The sequence below is a fragment of the Lepidochelys olivacea genome (assembly GCF_965140295.1).
Source record: "Lepidochelys olivacea isolate rLepOli2 genome assembly, chromosome: 1".
NCBI classification, from domain to species: Eukaryota; Metazoa; Chordata; order Testudines; family Cheloniidae; genus Lepidochelys; species Lepidochelys olivacea.
The window spans coordinates 15,421,913-15,435,972 of NC_140411.1; the positions used below are offsets into that span (position 1 = coordinate 15,421,913).

Here is a 14,060-nt window from a genome sequence, read left to right on the forward strand (position 1 = left end):
CCATTTTTATCCAGAGATTTCCAAAGCATCTCCCATAGAAAGTGTACTTTTAACGCCTGATAAAGAGGAAACCGAGGCACAGTGAAACTAAACTTGCCCACAGTCACACAATTGGTGAGTGGCGGAGCAGGGAACTGAACTGAGGTCTTCAACTCCCAGGGTGGTGTCCTTGTTGCCGCCTTTGAAAGCAGTACATAAATCAGAACAAGAGTTGTCTAGTTTCCCAGTTGTCAAATCTATTTTTCCTCCTTACAGTAGAAGGTAGAAGTTTACTGTACGCTTCAAGGTTGTTAGAAGAAATGAATCCCTTCTGGTAAGTGTTGAGTTCACCACCTCACTTATCTCAATCATATGCCACATGCGCCATTTATAATTCAAGCAAATATCATGGAGATCATGATCCAAGTAAACTGTGCAATCAGAGAACCTCTTGCTGCCCACCTCTGACCACACACCTTGCTCTTAGACCTGATGGCAGAATCTTCTCTTTTCTCTCTCTCTCTCTCTCTCACTACAAATTTAATCATTAAAATCAATCAGCTGAAAACCCCAGGCTTTTGTCACCACAAAAGCAGACAATTCAAGTGAGCTCTATCTTGGGGCTATTCTGGAAACTGAAGCTAATGGAGAGTGCAGCGAGTCATCTACTGATGGGACGTTATACCAGGACCACAGCTGGTGCGCCACACGTAGCTGAACACAATTTATTGGGGAAGAGTCAATGTGGCTTTTGTAAAGGGAAATCATGCCTCACCAATCTGTTAGAATTCTTTGAGGGGTCAACAAACATGTGGACAAGGGCAATCCAGTGGATATAGTGTACTTAGATTTTCAGAAAGCTTTTGACAAGGTCCCTCAACAAAGGCTCTTAAGCAAAGTAAGAAGTCATGCGATAAGAAGGAAGGTCCTCTCATGGATCAGTGTGTGGTTAAAAGACAGGAAACAAAGGGTAGGATTAAATAGTCGGTTTTCAGAATGGAGAGAGGTAAATAGTGTTGTTCCCTAAGAATCTGGACTGGAACCAGTCCAATTCAACATGTTCATAAATGATCTGGAAAAAGGGAATAAATAGTGAGTTGGCAAAGGTTGCAGTTGATACAAAATTCCTTAAGATAGTTAAGTCTGATGCAAACTGAGAAGGGTTGCAAAGGGATCCCACAAAATTGGGAGACTGGGCACCAAAATGGCAGATGAAATTCAATGTAGATAAATGCAAAGTAATGCACACTGGAAAACATAATCCCAACTATACCTACAAAATGATGGGGTTTAAATTAGCTGTTACCACTCAAGAAAGAGATCTTGCAGTCATTGTGGATAGTTCTCTGAAAACATCCACTCAATGTACAGCAGCAATCAAAACAGCTAACAGAATGTTAGGAACCATTAGGAAAGGGATGGATAAGACAGAAAATATCATAATGAATTTATATAAATCCATGGTACGCCCACATTATCAATATTCGTGGAGTTCTCAGACTCAGAGACTTTAAGGTCAGAAGGGACCATTGTGATCGTCTAGGCTGACCTTCTGCACATTGCAGGGCATAGAACCTCCCCCACCCACTCCTGTAATAGACCCACAACCTCTGGCTGAGTTACTGAAATCCGCAAATCATGATTTAAAGACTTCAAGTTACAGAGGAATCCACCATTTACCCTAGTTTAAACCTGCATGTGGCCCGTGCCCCATTCTGCAGAGGAAGGCAAAAAAAACCCAGGGTCTCTGCCAATCTGACCCTGGGGAACATTCCTTCCTGACCCCAAATATGGTGATCAGTTAGACTCAGAGCATGTGGGCAAGACCCAGGACCCAGATACCTGGGAAAGAATTCTTTGTAGTAACTCAGAGCCCTCCCCATCTAGTGTCCCAGCACCAACCGTTGGGGATTTTTGCTACTGGCAGTCTTTTGTAGTTCCGCTAACCTGCTTACCAATCTCCCCCTCCAGCTGCAGTAGCCATGAAAGATCCAGTCCCTTATCTACAAGGTAAACCTTTTAAAATCAGATTCATCACCCCCAAAGCAACAGAGCTTCTCGCCTCTGCCCAGCAGACACCAACACCCTCAGCTGTTGTGTCTTCCTCATTTTGTAATATTGTCTCCCTGCATTTGCCTTGCTCTAAAAGAAGAAATAGCTGGATTTCCAGCTTCCAAAGCTGCACTGCTGAGGGAGAATTTTGCATGGGTCCTTCAGCTACATACAGTCTGCAAATACAAGAGCCCTTGACAGTGTGAACAATGGACCTGCCTGTGCTTGTCCCTTCTATAATAAGAGAAAAGAAAACCAAAAACAATTCTCATTTACAGTTGTCATGGAGCGTTGTATGGGGAGAAAGAAAAGTGTCTCTCCGTGGCCATGTCTCAATTGTGTGCATGTGTGTGTGTGTGAATGCTCCAGAGACCAAGTCCCTTCCTAGAAGCAGATGCACAGCTGAGTACTTCAAGCAGCTGGAGGAAAGAAACAAGAAACTCCTTCCCCCTCCCGCCCTCCCCCGGAAATAGGGACACACATGAATAAAAGGTCAGATCAGGGTCCTAAAGAGAGCCTATTTCAAGGATGGTGAGTAGGAGGTAAGATTGTGAAACCCTAAGTGACTGTCTGGTTTTTGTTTGTTTATTTGTTGAGGGCTTTGATTTACAGTCCCTGTCTACTCCCAGAGAACATTCTTCTACTCACGCTTCCTGAAATGGGCTGGGCTTGCTGATCACAAGATTACCAACCTCTGTACTTACTGTATGTTGCACAACTTGCTGTACTGTAAAACGGTGTAAATACATGCAAAAGACTTTGCTCTCTGCTTTTCCCACTTGAAGAAAGTCCTGTGCCTTTTGAATCACACACTTGGTCCAAGATGAAGGTTGAATTTGCTCCTCTCTCTATTCCTTTAAAGAGAAGGCTTCAGACTGCTTCAGTAGTTCAGTGGGTCTTCAGTTTCCTGGGACTAGGTAAGATTTATTTTAATGTCTCTCTAGAGAAAAGTGCTATCCCAGCACCTTACAGAGGAAGAAAGAGCCTGTGACCCACATTACAGATGAGGAAACTGAGGCACAGAAATTAACCTCTCACATCAATACAATGGCAGAGCTGGGAACAGAGCCCTAGCCCACCAACGCCTATCAGGTAGCCACTGCACGATGCTGCCTCCTTACAGCGCGAGCAGCAATACATTTGTGCACAGGGAAGCTGCGGACGCCCCCACATCTCTCCCTTACCAGAATCTAAACATTCTGTAGGTTAGGAAAGCAGGATAGTACATCTCAGAATATGTTTAATAATAACGAAGAGGAGTGGAAAGTTAAGTCCTTTCTTTGGACACAAATGACGTTGCTCTTAATTTCGATACTGTGCCCAGATACGGGTGTGTTAGGAAAAGTCTGTCCTGCAGCCTGTAAATTGCATTTGCCGCTGCACTCTGCCTTGTTTCTGTTATCACCACCCAAACAGCATAGTCCCAGGATCTACTGAGCGCTCCCTTTCTGTGGCTTTGCCTTATTTAGGGATTTCTTTAAAAAAAACCCTGCAAGCTAAGAACAGAGACTTGGTGTAGTCTGCATCTCTGAGCCACTCTGCCCAGCCCCACTCCCACTTCTTATTCAGAGCTGGCCTCTAAATTAGTTATCCTTTCACCTCCTTAGGCTTGCCTTTTTGCTTGTCTAATTACACACGTGCTCGGTGTTACTCATAAAAATGCAACCCTGATGATCACAATGCCTGGATTCAAGTTAGTCATAGGAGCGTCTACAAAAATGCATTATGGCCGAAGGATGTAGAAGCTGGTCTGCCTGCACTGAGCAGCAGAGTTCTTTGTTTAGATAAACAAAACAAAAAAAAAAGGCAGTTTCCGAGGAAACCCAGCTTGGGCAAGGAACTCATTCAAAAGTTCAGAAGCTCAGAAAACCTATTATCATGCAGCTAACAGATTAAATTAAATAATAATGAAAATGAGAGGGAGAGACTTGCTGTTCTATTAAGGCAGTATTGTTCAATGGACAGAACGTGGGTGTGGGAGTCAGGAGATGTGGGGCCAGATTCTCAGCTGGTGTAAGGTCTGTTGCTTTATAGCAGTTCAAGATCTGGCCTCTAGGTTCAGCCACAAGAATAGGAATAAACTGGACCACTGTCCCACTGGCCAAGCCATTTAACCTCTCTATATCTCAGTGACTACGGGAAGTGGCTAACTTATTGTGGCAGATGCAATGTAACTGTGCCCTGGATACAAAGAGGCACAGCAGAGGTTCTTTGGGCAGAGAACTGGGGTCTTGCAGGGAATCCAGACCTGCAAGGAAAGCAAAGGCTGAGGTTTCGTTTTGTTGTTAACCCTCTGGCATGGCTACGTTTGGACTCAATGCTGTGTGATCCATAGCATCGGCCCCTTTATATTGTACCAGGCGCACCAACAGCCCCTAAAGCCGCCCTAACTGGACAATTAATCCTTCCCCTTTCCCTTGCATCTCTGAGGAATGCTTAGGTGGTGCAGAGCTGACCAGGCCAGCCCTACACCATCCCAGCATGTGTGGCGTTTCAATGCATGTCAGAGCACGGCTGGGCAATCGCTCTATTGCCTTGCACCTGCTCTAATTTGCCAAGTGCTGGTTTAATGTCTGTTGTAGCCTGGGGGATCCCAGGAATGCAAGGGAGGTGTACAGTTCCCTTTCCCCCTCCAGGTTCTGCACAGAATACAGCTCCACTGGACCCAGTATGTCTAGGTTCTGTTCAGGAAAGTCCCTCTCCCCCATTTATAAAATGATGGGCAACCTTCCTCCAACTGAGCTAAATAGCTCAATGATTGTAAAGCACTTGAAGTTCCCTCTGTAAGACGTGGTATATTTGAGGGTTTTAACAGCACATTGGTAGCCAAGTTGCACTTTAAGTACAAGTGGAGTTCTCTAATCAGTGACAGGAACAAGTTTTGCTCTTATTTCACGCTGATGTAAATCAAGAGCGACCCTGCTGAAATCAATAGAGTTATGGTGGTTTAGACCCGACAAGTGAACAGAATGAGCTCCCTTGACTTCCAAGGGGTTACTTCTGGATCACACGGTTGTAAGGATCGACCTGGTCAAAACTCAGAGTTTCAATTCTGAGAGAAATGCTGAAGTTTGTTATTGTTCCAAACTGAAATTTCTGGGGGGCAAGAGGGCGGGGAATCAAATAGTTGAAAAAGAAGTTGGTTTGGGGCTCAAACAAAAATGTTTTCTTTAGATTGTCACTTCATAGCTCATATTCTATATATAAATGTACATGCACATACACGCACACAAGCATCCCATACAAAAACCAAGGTGTTCCAAAAAAGTGTCAGAAGGGAACCGTTCAACATGGCTGAAATGCCGACAGTTTCACTCCCTCCCATTCCCCCCAAACAGAACGTTGTTGACATCAGAACTTTCCGCAGGAACACATCAGTTTTGACAAGCCAGCATTTTCTGATGGAAAAATATTCAGCCAGAAATTTTTTGATGAGTTCTATACAAGGACATTACCCTGTAAGGTGCTGTGTGCCTTACAGGGTACCACCCAAACTCACAAGATCAGGCTCTAAATGAGCAGAGTTTGGTCCCTGGCTGCTAATCTCTGGCCTAGAAAGGTTCAAGGTTCGGCCCTGAGATAAGGACTCTCCAAGGTACAGTCAATCTGTGCCAGGCATTTGCACAGACCTTTAGCTGGAGAGCCAGAAATCAGCCATTCAGCTTTACCTCCTCTGGTAGCTGTTGCTATGGTTATGCAAATGAACCAATGCAAGGAGAATGGGGCAGCTGGGAAGTAAGAGGAACCATTCTTTCTCAAGAGGGGTGCTGGATAGCTCAGCACATGAATGGCACAGCCAGATCCCAGGGGCTGGGCCAGCTCTGGGGGTAGAGTCTGCTGCAGTTTCTTTTTCAACAGGCAGACATGATCTGCATCTCCACGAGGCCGAGGTTGGGTCCTGGAAAAAGAGAAAGAGAGGCACGTGAGAGAGAGAGAGAGAGTGTGTGTGATGAACATTGAGGTCCTGCTTGCTTCAGAAGCAGAAAAAGCTTGGGAGGCACAAAGCTTGTGGGGGGAGCGTGTGAAAAAACAGTTTGCACCTCTCCCATCGGACGCTTACAGCCTCAAGGGCTGCCCTAGCATGTGCCTCATCTGCCTGGAGTTTTGCAGGGCTCCAGAATCAGCAGAACCCAGCTCCATTCTCATTTACCCCTCTGCCCCTTTCAGCCTGCCTCTGCTCCAGTGCCATGGCAATGGCGGTTCTGCGCCTGGACACAGGGGCATCTGCATCATGTGGATCCCCCCAATGCGTCCTGGCACTTATTCTATGACGCAAAACTTGGGGGAAGTGGTAAATGATGAAGAGGACAGGGCACTGATGCAGAGCGATCTGCATCGCTTGGTAAACTGCCACAAGCAAAAGACATTCATTTTAATACAGCTAAATGTGAGTGGATACAAAGACTGTAGGCCATACTTACACAATAGGGGACTCTATCCGGGAAGCAGTGACTCTGAAAAAGTTTTGGGGGCCCTGGTGGATAATCAGCTGAACATGAGCCCCTCATGATGCTGTAACCAAAAGAGCTAATGCGATCCTGGGATCCAGAAACAGGGGAACCTTGAGTAGGTATAGAGAGGCACTGTATTTGGCACTGGTGTGACTGCTGTTGGAACACTGTGTCAATTCTGGTGCCCACAATTCAAGAAGGATGTTGAAAAATTGGAGAGGGTGTAGAGAAGAATCACGAGATGCTTAAAGACTTAGAAAATGTGCCTTATAGTGATGGATCTACTTAAGCCTATATATTTTGTTTAACAAAGAGAAGGTTAGGAGGTTACTTGAGTACACCCTATAAGTACCAACCAGGAGAACAAATATTTCATAATGGGCTTTTCAATCTGGCACCTTATAAATGCTTATGATAATTAGTGTGTGATGTGCTATCTGGTGTGTTGGTGCATCACCCCCTACTGGATGGGATTAGAGCTACTAAATGTTGTCTTAGGCCCTATGCTGCTGAGAGACCTTCCTTTAGTTCACGCAGTAGTGCCAGAGAGTCAGCCCCAGTGGACACCGATGTCACTTTCAGAATCTGAAGAGCCTCCATTCATAAACCACCGTTCTTCCAAGTTAAAGACTAAATGGACAGATACTAAAATTTCAGGATCCGTTGGCATCTGGGCAGCTAGTTTTTCTGGGACATGAGCCCTCCTTTGACATAGACATAAGAGTCTCTCACCTTTGTTGCTTTCACTCCTCGAATAGGTTATTTAAAGCCATAAAAAGCCATTGTTGATGTTTCAAGAGGTTCAAAAGGAACCAGCTGAATTCTGAGGGAATCCACTACAAAGAATAACCACTAGGCAGCAGGAGCAGATGCTCACCCCAGCCCTAAAGACCATAATCATGTCTCCTACATGGCAGAGCAGAGCAGTAACCACTAAGATAACACACTCAGCAGTGAGACCCAGGAGGACAGCATCCTAGACAGCACCAGGGAAATTACACCTAGGAATCCAATACAGCAGTGTTACACAGTAACCACTAGGCATCAGGGCTGAGGCCAGAACACTTATAACTTGGCAGCCTAATGTCTAATGACAGGATCTTAGATTCTAGGGCAGGAATGAAAGCCCTGGCCTCTTGAATTCTGCACAACAGTAAATGCCAAGGGCTAGATTGTGTCTAACCCTAACCTGGTCCCACAGGCAAGGGAAGAATATGGATCCCTTTTGCGTGGTCACCTAAATGCTCAGGGGGGCAGAGTGGGCAGAGTCATGGCTCCATGATGTGTACACACACAAGCAAAAAATAGAGCCCCAGGAGGAATTATGCCTCTGTGCTCCCCGCTTCCCCATCTGGGGCAGTGCCCTGTTATGGGCAGCATGATCTAACCCAAAAGAGTTACAGGCACTGCAGCCTGGGCACCTTTAAGGGCTAGGCTCTAGACTCGGACAGAACTGCTGTATGGGAAACGCGAGTTCACTGCGGCATGTTTTACAAGCACATGCACTAGTAAGCTAGGGTGGAGTCTGGTGGGGTACGGCACCTATTCTGCCCAAATAATCTATTAACAAAAAAGACAACCACCTGAGTCTAAATAACAGGCATTAATCATCATGAGACATAACTGCAAGAATAAATCTAACTTTACTGACCAGCAACTGCTTCTGGCCAGGAAGACCACTGCCTCCTTGTAATATGTACTTTGGGCTGTACGCAATAAGATAAAAAGGTAATTAGATATTATGCAATTTTGCAGCCAGCTTGTTTGCATGGCTCAGAAGTGTATTAAGAGCATGGCCAATTTAATGTCGATATGGGGCTTTTGTACATCATCTTGTCCCCCAGCGCCTAATTTAGCTTTGGGTGCTGTTTTCACAACGTGTTATAAGCAGTCCATGCACATGAGTTGTGAAAGGTCATTTGTAATATTTAATTTCAACATGATTGTCAGGTTGAAAGGTCCTGGCTCATTCTACCCTGGATTATTACATGAGATTCCCATTGAATTCTGTGGAGCATCTGTAGCTCTGCAATGGTCTGGTCTATTTATTTTTTTGTGTACTGCATTTCTGTGTGCCTAGGCATCTTGTCTGCTGGAGGCCACTGTATTCAGTTTAGATGGATACACTCCAGCCTGCAGCATCTGCTCTAGGAAATTGCATAGTCCTATTTCAGCTCTATGCAGAGTTAGATAACATGGGGCTGCTAAAATGCTTATGCTAGGTCTACACTAGAGCTTATTTAATTGGTAGCACCTGTGCTTACAACTGCAGAGCTGTTTGTCAGTGTCTACAAGGCTTTGCAGTCATTTTGCCTGAAGATACGACTGCATTTTGTGCACGCAAAAAAAGAGAACCGCAGAGCAGTGCAGACGTCTCCTGGTTAAGAAAAACCAAACAAGAACGAGCTACAGTGATGTCAAGAGAGCACTGTATGTGACTCCTCTAGCAAGATGCATCTGAAATGAACTCAAGATGGCAATTACTGCCAGCCAACTGCTATAAGGGTGAAGATCTAGTATTCAGGGCATAAGATCCATCCACATACACCACAATTTCAGTGGAAGCCTGTTACACAGTACACAGGAGCCTGCAGCAGCATAAACTTGGAAGAAGTTCTTATGTTATCAATCACACCCTTACTGGGTCCTTACCTATGTGCCTGGGCCCAGTGACTGGTCGCATGACTAGATATGCACAGGACCACAATTTGGATTTTCTGGCAGAACTTTATATATGCTGATGATAGCACGTTATTTTTATTGTCTGTTGACTTCTTGAGCTTTGCTCTGAAGCTCAACAGCTCGGTAGTTTGTCCTCCTGCAGGAGAGCAGGAAAAGCGAGTGTTGTGTTTGGGCTGCACAGTGTAGAACAATGTTGGTTGTTTTTTTTAAAAAAAAATCCTAGAAAGGTTTTACACATTGACTCCCCCTCCCAGTCACACCCAAATTCCACTCTCACACAACCCTCCTTCCCCACCCCTGCCCCAGATACAGTCATGTAGGGGATCGAAGGTAGCAAGCAACCTGTGGGCTACAACCGGTACTCCAGCCTATGACCCAGAATAGCCACTGTACTCTCTGTAGCAGCTGTGGGCGGGGTAAGGCCACTTGATCAGCACAAGTGGATTCAGAGGCCCTGCCCACCCAACAGCCCCCTCCATGCTGGCCCAGTGGAAGCCATCATAAGGGGTGACTGCCCATGAAATAGGGCCATTGGCACCTGCCCACTTCTGGGAGGGCAATGCAGGGGATTAAGTGGTGCAGAAGGTCTTGGGCCAATCTAGTTTTGCGGAAGCAAAATAAAGACTAAATTTTGGGCCTAGCCCATCTGATAATGGTGGTAGATTACTTAGGGTCAGCGTCCAATAGCTACAGAGCATTACTTGTGACAGTAATTGTCAGCATTGCCAACCTCAAGAGATCAAAAGACATGAGACTGGCATCAAATTGTGGGGTTTGTGTGTATGTCTTTTGACTTTTTAACTCCCCCGCTATTCCTCTGCCGGTGCGTGCGTGATAATTGCAGGTTGAAAAAAAAATCAACCTTTAATGCACACAAAAGTGCCACCTCTCCCTGGCTGCTTGGATGGAGACTCTGCTTAGTCTTGTCTCACCCCTAAAATCCCTTTCCTCTTCCTGTCTGACTTGCCCCCCTCCTGGTGTATTTCCTTTGGTCAGAGAAGGGCTGGATGGTCAATCGGTTTAGAACCACTGACCTAAATTAATGCATTATTATTCACAGATAAATGTGTTACTTTTTAGGGCTGATGAGCTAGACATTAATTTAAAGTTCTTTTAATATGAGTATCATTCATGGAGTATCACAGCAAAGACAATATGGGACTGGCATAGCCTTTTATACTTCCCAGGCCGCCCCACCCCATCCCCCGACTCTTTTGCCCAAGACCCTCCCCCCGACCCCACCCTTCACCCTGCCTCCCCGAGTCCAGAACCCCCCTCCCTGACTCCCCCTGAACACCCCCCCGCTCCAGCCTGCCACCCCCTGCTCCCTCCCCCCCGGGTATGCTGTCACATATTCTGTACCAGATACAGACTAGCTACAGAGCTTGCTTATACGCACCAGATGTGTTCCTGAAAAGATCCCTTAATGCGCAGCCAGGTAAGGCTGTTGGCTGAGGTGAGCTTAAATAAGGTATTTTACACTCAGCACCACCTAGTGGGTGAAAAGTATAACACAGTTTAGGGTTTCATTACAACTGTCCTCCCTTCTTGTCCTCTGGAACCCCCCCTTCCACTCCCCTCACCCTCTCCTCACTCCCCCTCCTCTCGAACCCCCCTTCCACTCCCCTCACCCTCTCCTCACTCCCCCTACTCTCAAACCCTCCTTCCACTCCCCTCACCCTCTCCTCACTCCCCCTCCTCTCAAACCCTCCTTCCACTCCCCTCACCCTCTCCTCACTCCCCCTCCTCTCAAACCCCCCTTCCACTCCCCTCACCCTCTCCTCACTCCCCCTCCTCTCAAACCCCCCTTCCACTCCCCTCACCCTCTCCTCACTCCCCCTCCTCTCGAACCCCCCTTCCACTCCCCTCACCCTCTCCTCACTCCCCCTCCTCTCGAACCCCCCTTCCACTCCCCTCACCCTCTCCTCACTCCCCCTCCTCTCGAACCCCCCTTCCACTCCCCTCACCCTCTCCTCACTCCCCCTCCTCTCGAACCCCCCTTCCACTCCCCTCACCCTCTCCTCACTCCCCCTCCTCTCGAACCCCCCTTCCACACCCCTCACCCTCTCCTCACTCCCCCTCCTCTCGAACCCCCCTTCCACTCCCCTCACCCTCTCCTCACTCCCCCTCCTCTCGAACCCCCCTTCCACTCCCCTCACCCTCTCCTCACTCCCCCTCCTCTCGAACCCCCCTTCCACTCCCCTCACCCTCTCCTCACTCCCCCTCCTCTCGAACCCCCCTTCCACTCCCCTCACCCTCTCCTCACTCCCCCTCCTCTCGAACCCCCCTTCCACTCCCCTCACCCTCTCCTCACTCCCCCTCCTCTCAAACCCCCGCTTCCACTCCCCTCACCCTCTCCTCACTCCCCCTCCTCTCGAACCCCCCTTCCACACCCCTCACCCTCTCCTCACTCCCCCTCCTCTCGAACCCCCCTTCCACACCCCTCACCCTCTCCTCACTCCCCCTCCTCTCGAACCCCCCTTCCACACCCCTCACCCTCTCCTCACTCCCCCTTCTCTCAAACCCCCCCTTCCACTCCCCTCACCCTCTCCTCACTCCCCCTCCTCTCGAACCCCCGCTTCCACTCCCCTCACCCTCTCCTCACTCCCCCTCCTCTCGAACCCCCGCTTCCACTCCCCTCACCCTCTCCTCACTCCCCCTCCTCTCGAACCCTCCTTCCACTCCCCTCACCCACTCCTCACTCCCCCTCCTCTCGAACCCCCCTTCCACTCCCCTCACCCACTCCTCACTCCCCCTCCTCTCGAACCCCCCTTCCACTCCCCTCACCCACTCCTCACTCCCCCTCCTCTCGAACCCCCCTTCCACTCCCCTCACCCTCTCCTCACTCCCCCTCCTCTCCAACCCCCTTCCACTCCCCTCACCCTCTCCTCACTCCCCCTCCTCTCAAACCCTCCTTCCACTCCCCTCACCCTCTCCTCACTCCCCCTCCTCCCGAACCCCCCTTCCACTCCCCTCACCCTCTCCTCACTCCCCCTCCTCTCGAACCTCCCTTCCACTCCCCTCACCCTCTCCTCACTCCCCCTCCTCTCGAACCCCCGCTTCCACTCCCCTCACCCTCTCCTCACTCCCCCTCCTCTCGAACCCCCGCTTCCACTCCCCTCACCCTCTCCTCACTCCCCCTCCTCTCAAACCCTCCTTCCACTCCCCTCACCCTCTCCTCACTCCCCCTCCTCTCAAACCCTCCTTCCACTCCCCTCACCCTCTCCTCACTCCCCCTCCTCCCGAACCCCCCTTCCACTGCCCTCACCCTCTCCTCACTCCCCCTCCTCTCGAACCCCCCATCCACTCCCCTCACCCTCTCCTCACTCCCCCTCCTCTCGAACCCCCCTTCCACTCCCCTCACCCTCTCCTCACTCGCCCTCCTCTCGAACCCCCCTTCCACTCCCCTCACCCTCTCCTCACTCGTCCTCCTCTCGAACCCCCCTTCCACTCCCCTCACCCTCTCCTCACTCCCCCTCCTCTCGAACCCCCCTTCCACTCCCCTCACCCTCTCCTCACTCCCCCTCCTCTCGAACCCTCCTTCCACTCCCCTCACCCTCTCCTCACTCCCCCTTCTCTCGAACCCTCCTTCCACTCCCCTCACCCACTCCTCACTCCCCCTCCTCTCGAACCCCCCTTCCACTCCCCTCACCCTCTCCTCACTCCCCCTCCTCTCGAACCCCCTTCCACTCCCCTCACCCACTCCTCACTCCCCCACCTCTCGAACCCCCCTTCCACTCCCCTCACCCTCTCCTCACTCCCCCTCCTCTCGAACCCTCCTTCCACTCCCCTCACCCTCTCCTCACTCCCCCTCCTCTCGAACCCCCCTTCCACTCCCCTCACCCTCTCCTCACTCCCCCTCCTCTCGAACCCCCTCTTCGACTCCCTTCACCCACTCCTCACTCCCCCTCCTCTCGAAACCACATCCACTCCCCTCACCCTCTCCTCACTCCCCCTCCTCTCGAACCCCCTCTTCCACTCCCTTCACCCTCTCCTCACTCCCCCTCCTCTCAAACCCTCCTTCCACTCCCCTCACCCTCTCCTCACTCCCCCTCCTCCCGAACCCCCCTTCCACTCCCCTCACCCTCTCCTCACTCCCCCTCCTCTCAAACCCTCCTTCCACTCCCCTCACCCTCTCCTCACTCCCCCTCCTCTCAAACCCTCCTTCCACTCCCCTCACCCTCTCCTCACTCCCCCTCCTCCCGAACCCCCTTCCACTCCCCTCACCCACTCCTCACTCCCCCTCCTCTCGAACCCCCCTTCCACTCCCCTCACCCTCTCCTCACTCCCCCTCCTCTCGAACCCCCCTTCCACTCCCCTCACCCTCTCCTCACTCCCCCTCCTCTCGAACCCCCTCTTCGACTCCCTTCACCCACTCCTCACTCCCCCTCCTCTCGAAACCACATCCACTGCCCTCACCCTCTCCTCACTCCCCCTCCTCTCGAACCCCCTCTTCCACTCCCTTCACCCTCTCCTCACTCCCCCTCCTCTCAAACCCCCTTCCACTCCCCTCACCCTCTCCTCACTCCCCCTCCTCTCGAAACCCCCCTTCCACTCCCCTCACCCATTCCTCACTCCCCCTCCTCTCGAAACCCCCCTTCCACTCCCCTCACCCTCTCCTCACTCCCCCTCCTCTCGAACCCCCATCCACTCCCCTCACCCTCTCCTCACTCCCCCTCCTCTCGAACCCCCCTTCCACTCCCCTCACCCTCTCCTCACTCGCCCTCCTCTCGAACCCCCCTTCCACTCCCCTCACCCTCTCCTCACTCCCCCTCCTCTCGAACCCCCCTTCCACTCCCCTCACCCTCTCCTCACTCCCCCTCCTCTCGAACCCTCCTTCCAGTCCCCTCACCCTCTCCTCACTCCCCCTCCTCTCGAACCCCCCTTCCACTCCCC

The 14,060-nt window shown here is 50.4% G+C and overlaps 1 protein-coding gene across 1 annotated transcript in view; it reads left to right on the forward strand.

Moving 5' to 3' along the window:
• Positions 1–2,766: 2,766 nt before the first annotated feature.
• MOGAT2 (monoacylglycerol O-acyltransferase 2) overlaps positions 2,767–14,060 on the forward strand; it is a 58,649-nt gene continuing 47,355 nt past the window's right edge. The window contains exon 1 of the mRNA XM_084617579.1: positions 2,767–2,948. Within this exon, the coding sequence (XP_084473705.1) occupies positions 2,855–2,948 (94 nt within the window). The 5' untranslated portion in view covers positions 2,767–2,854. The remainder of the gene's footprint in view (positions 2,949–14,060) is intronic.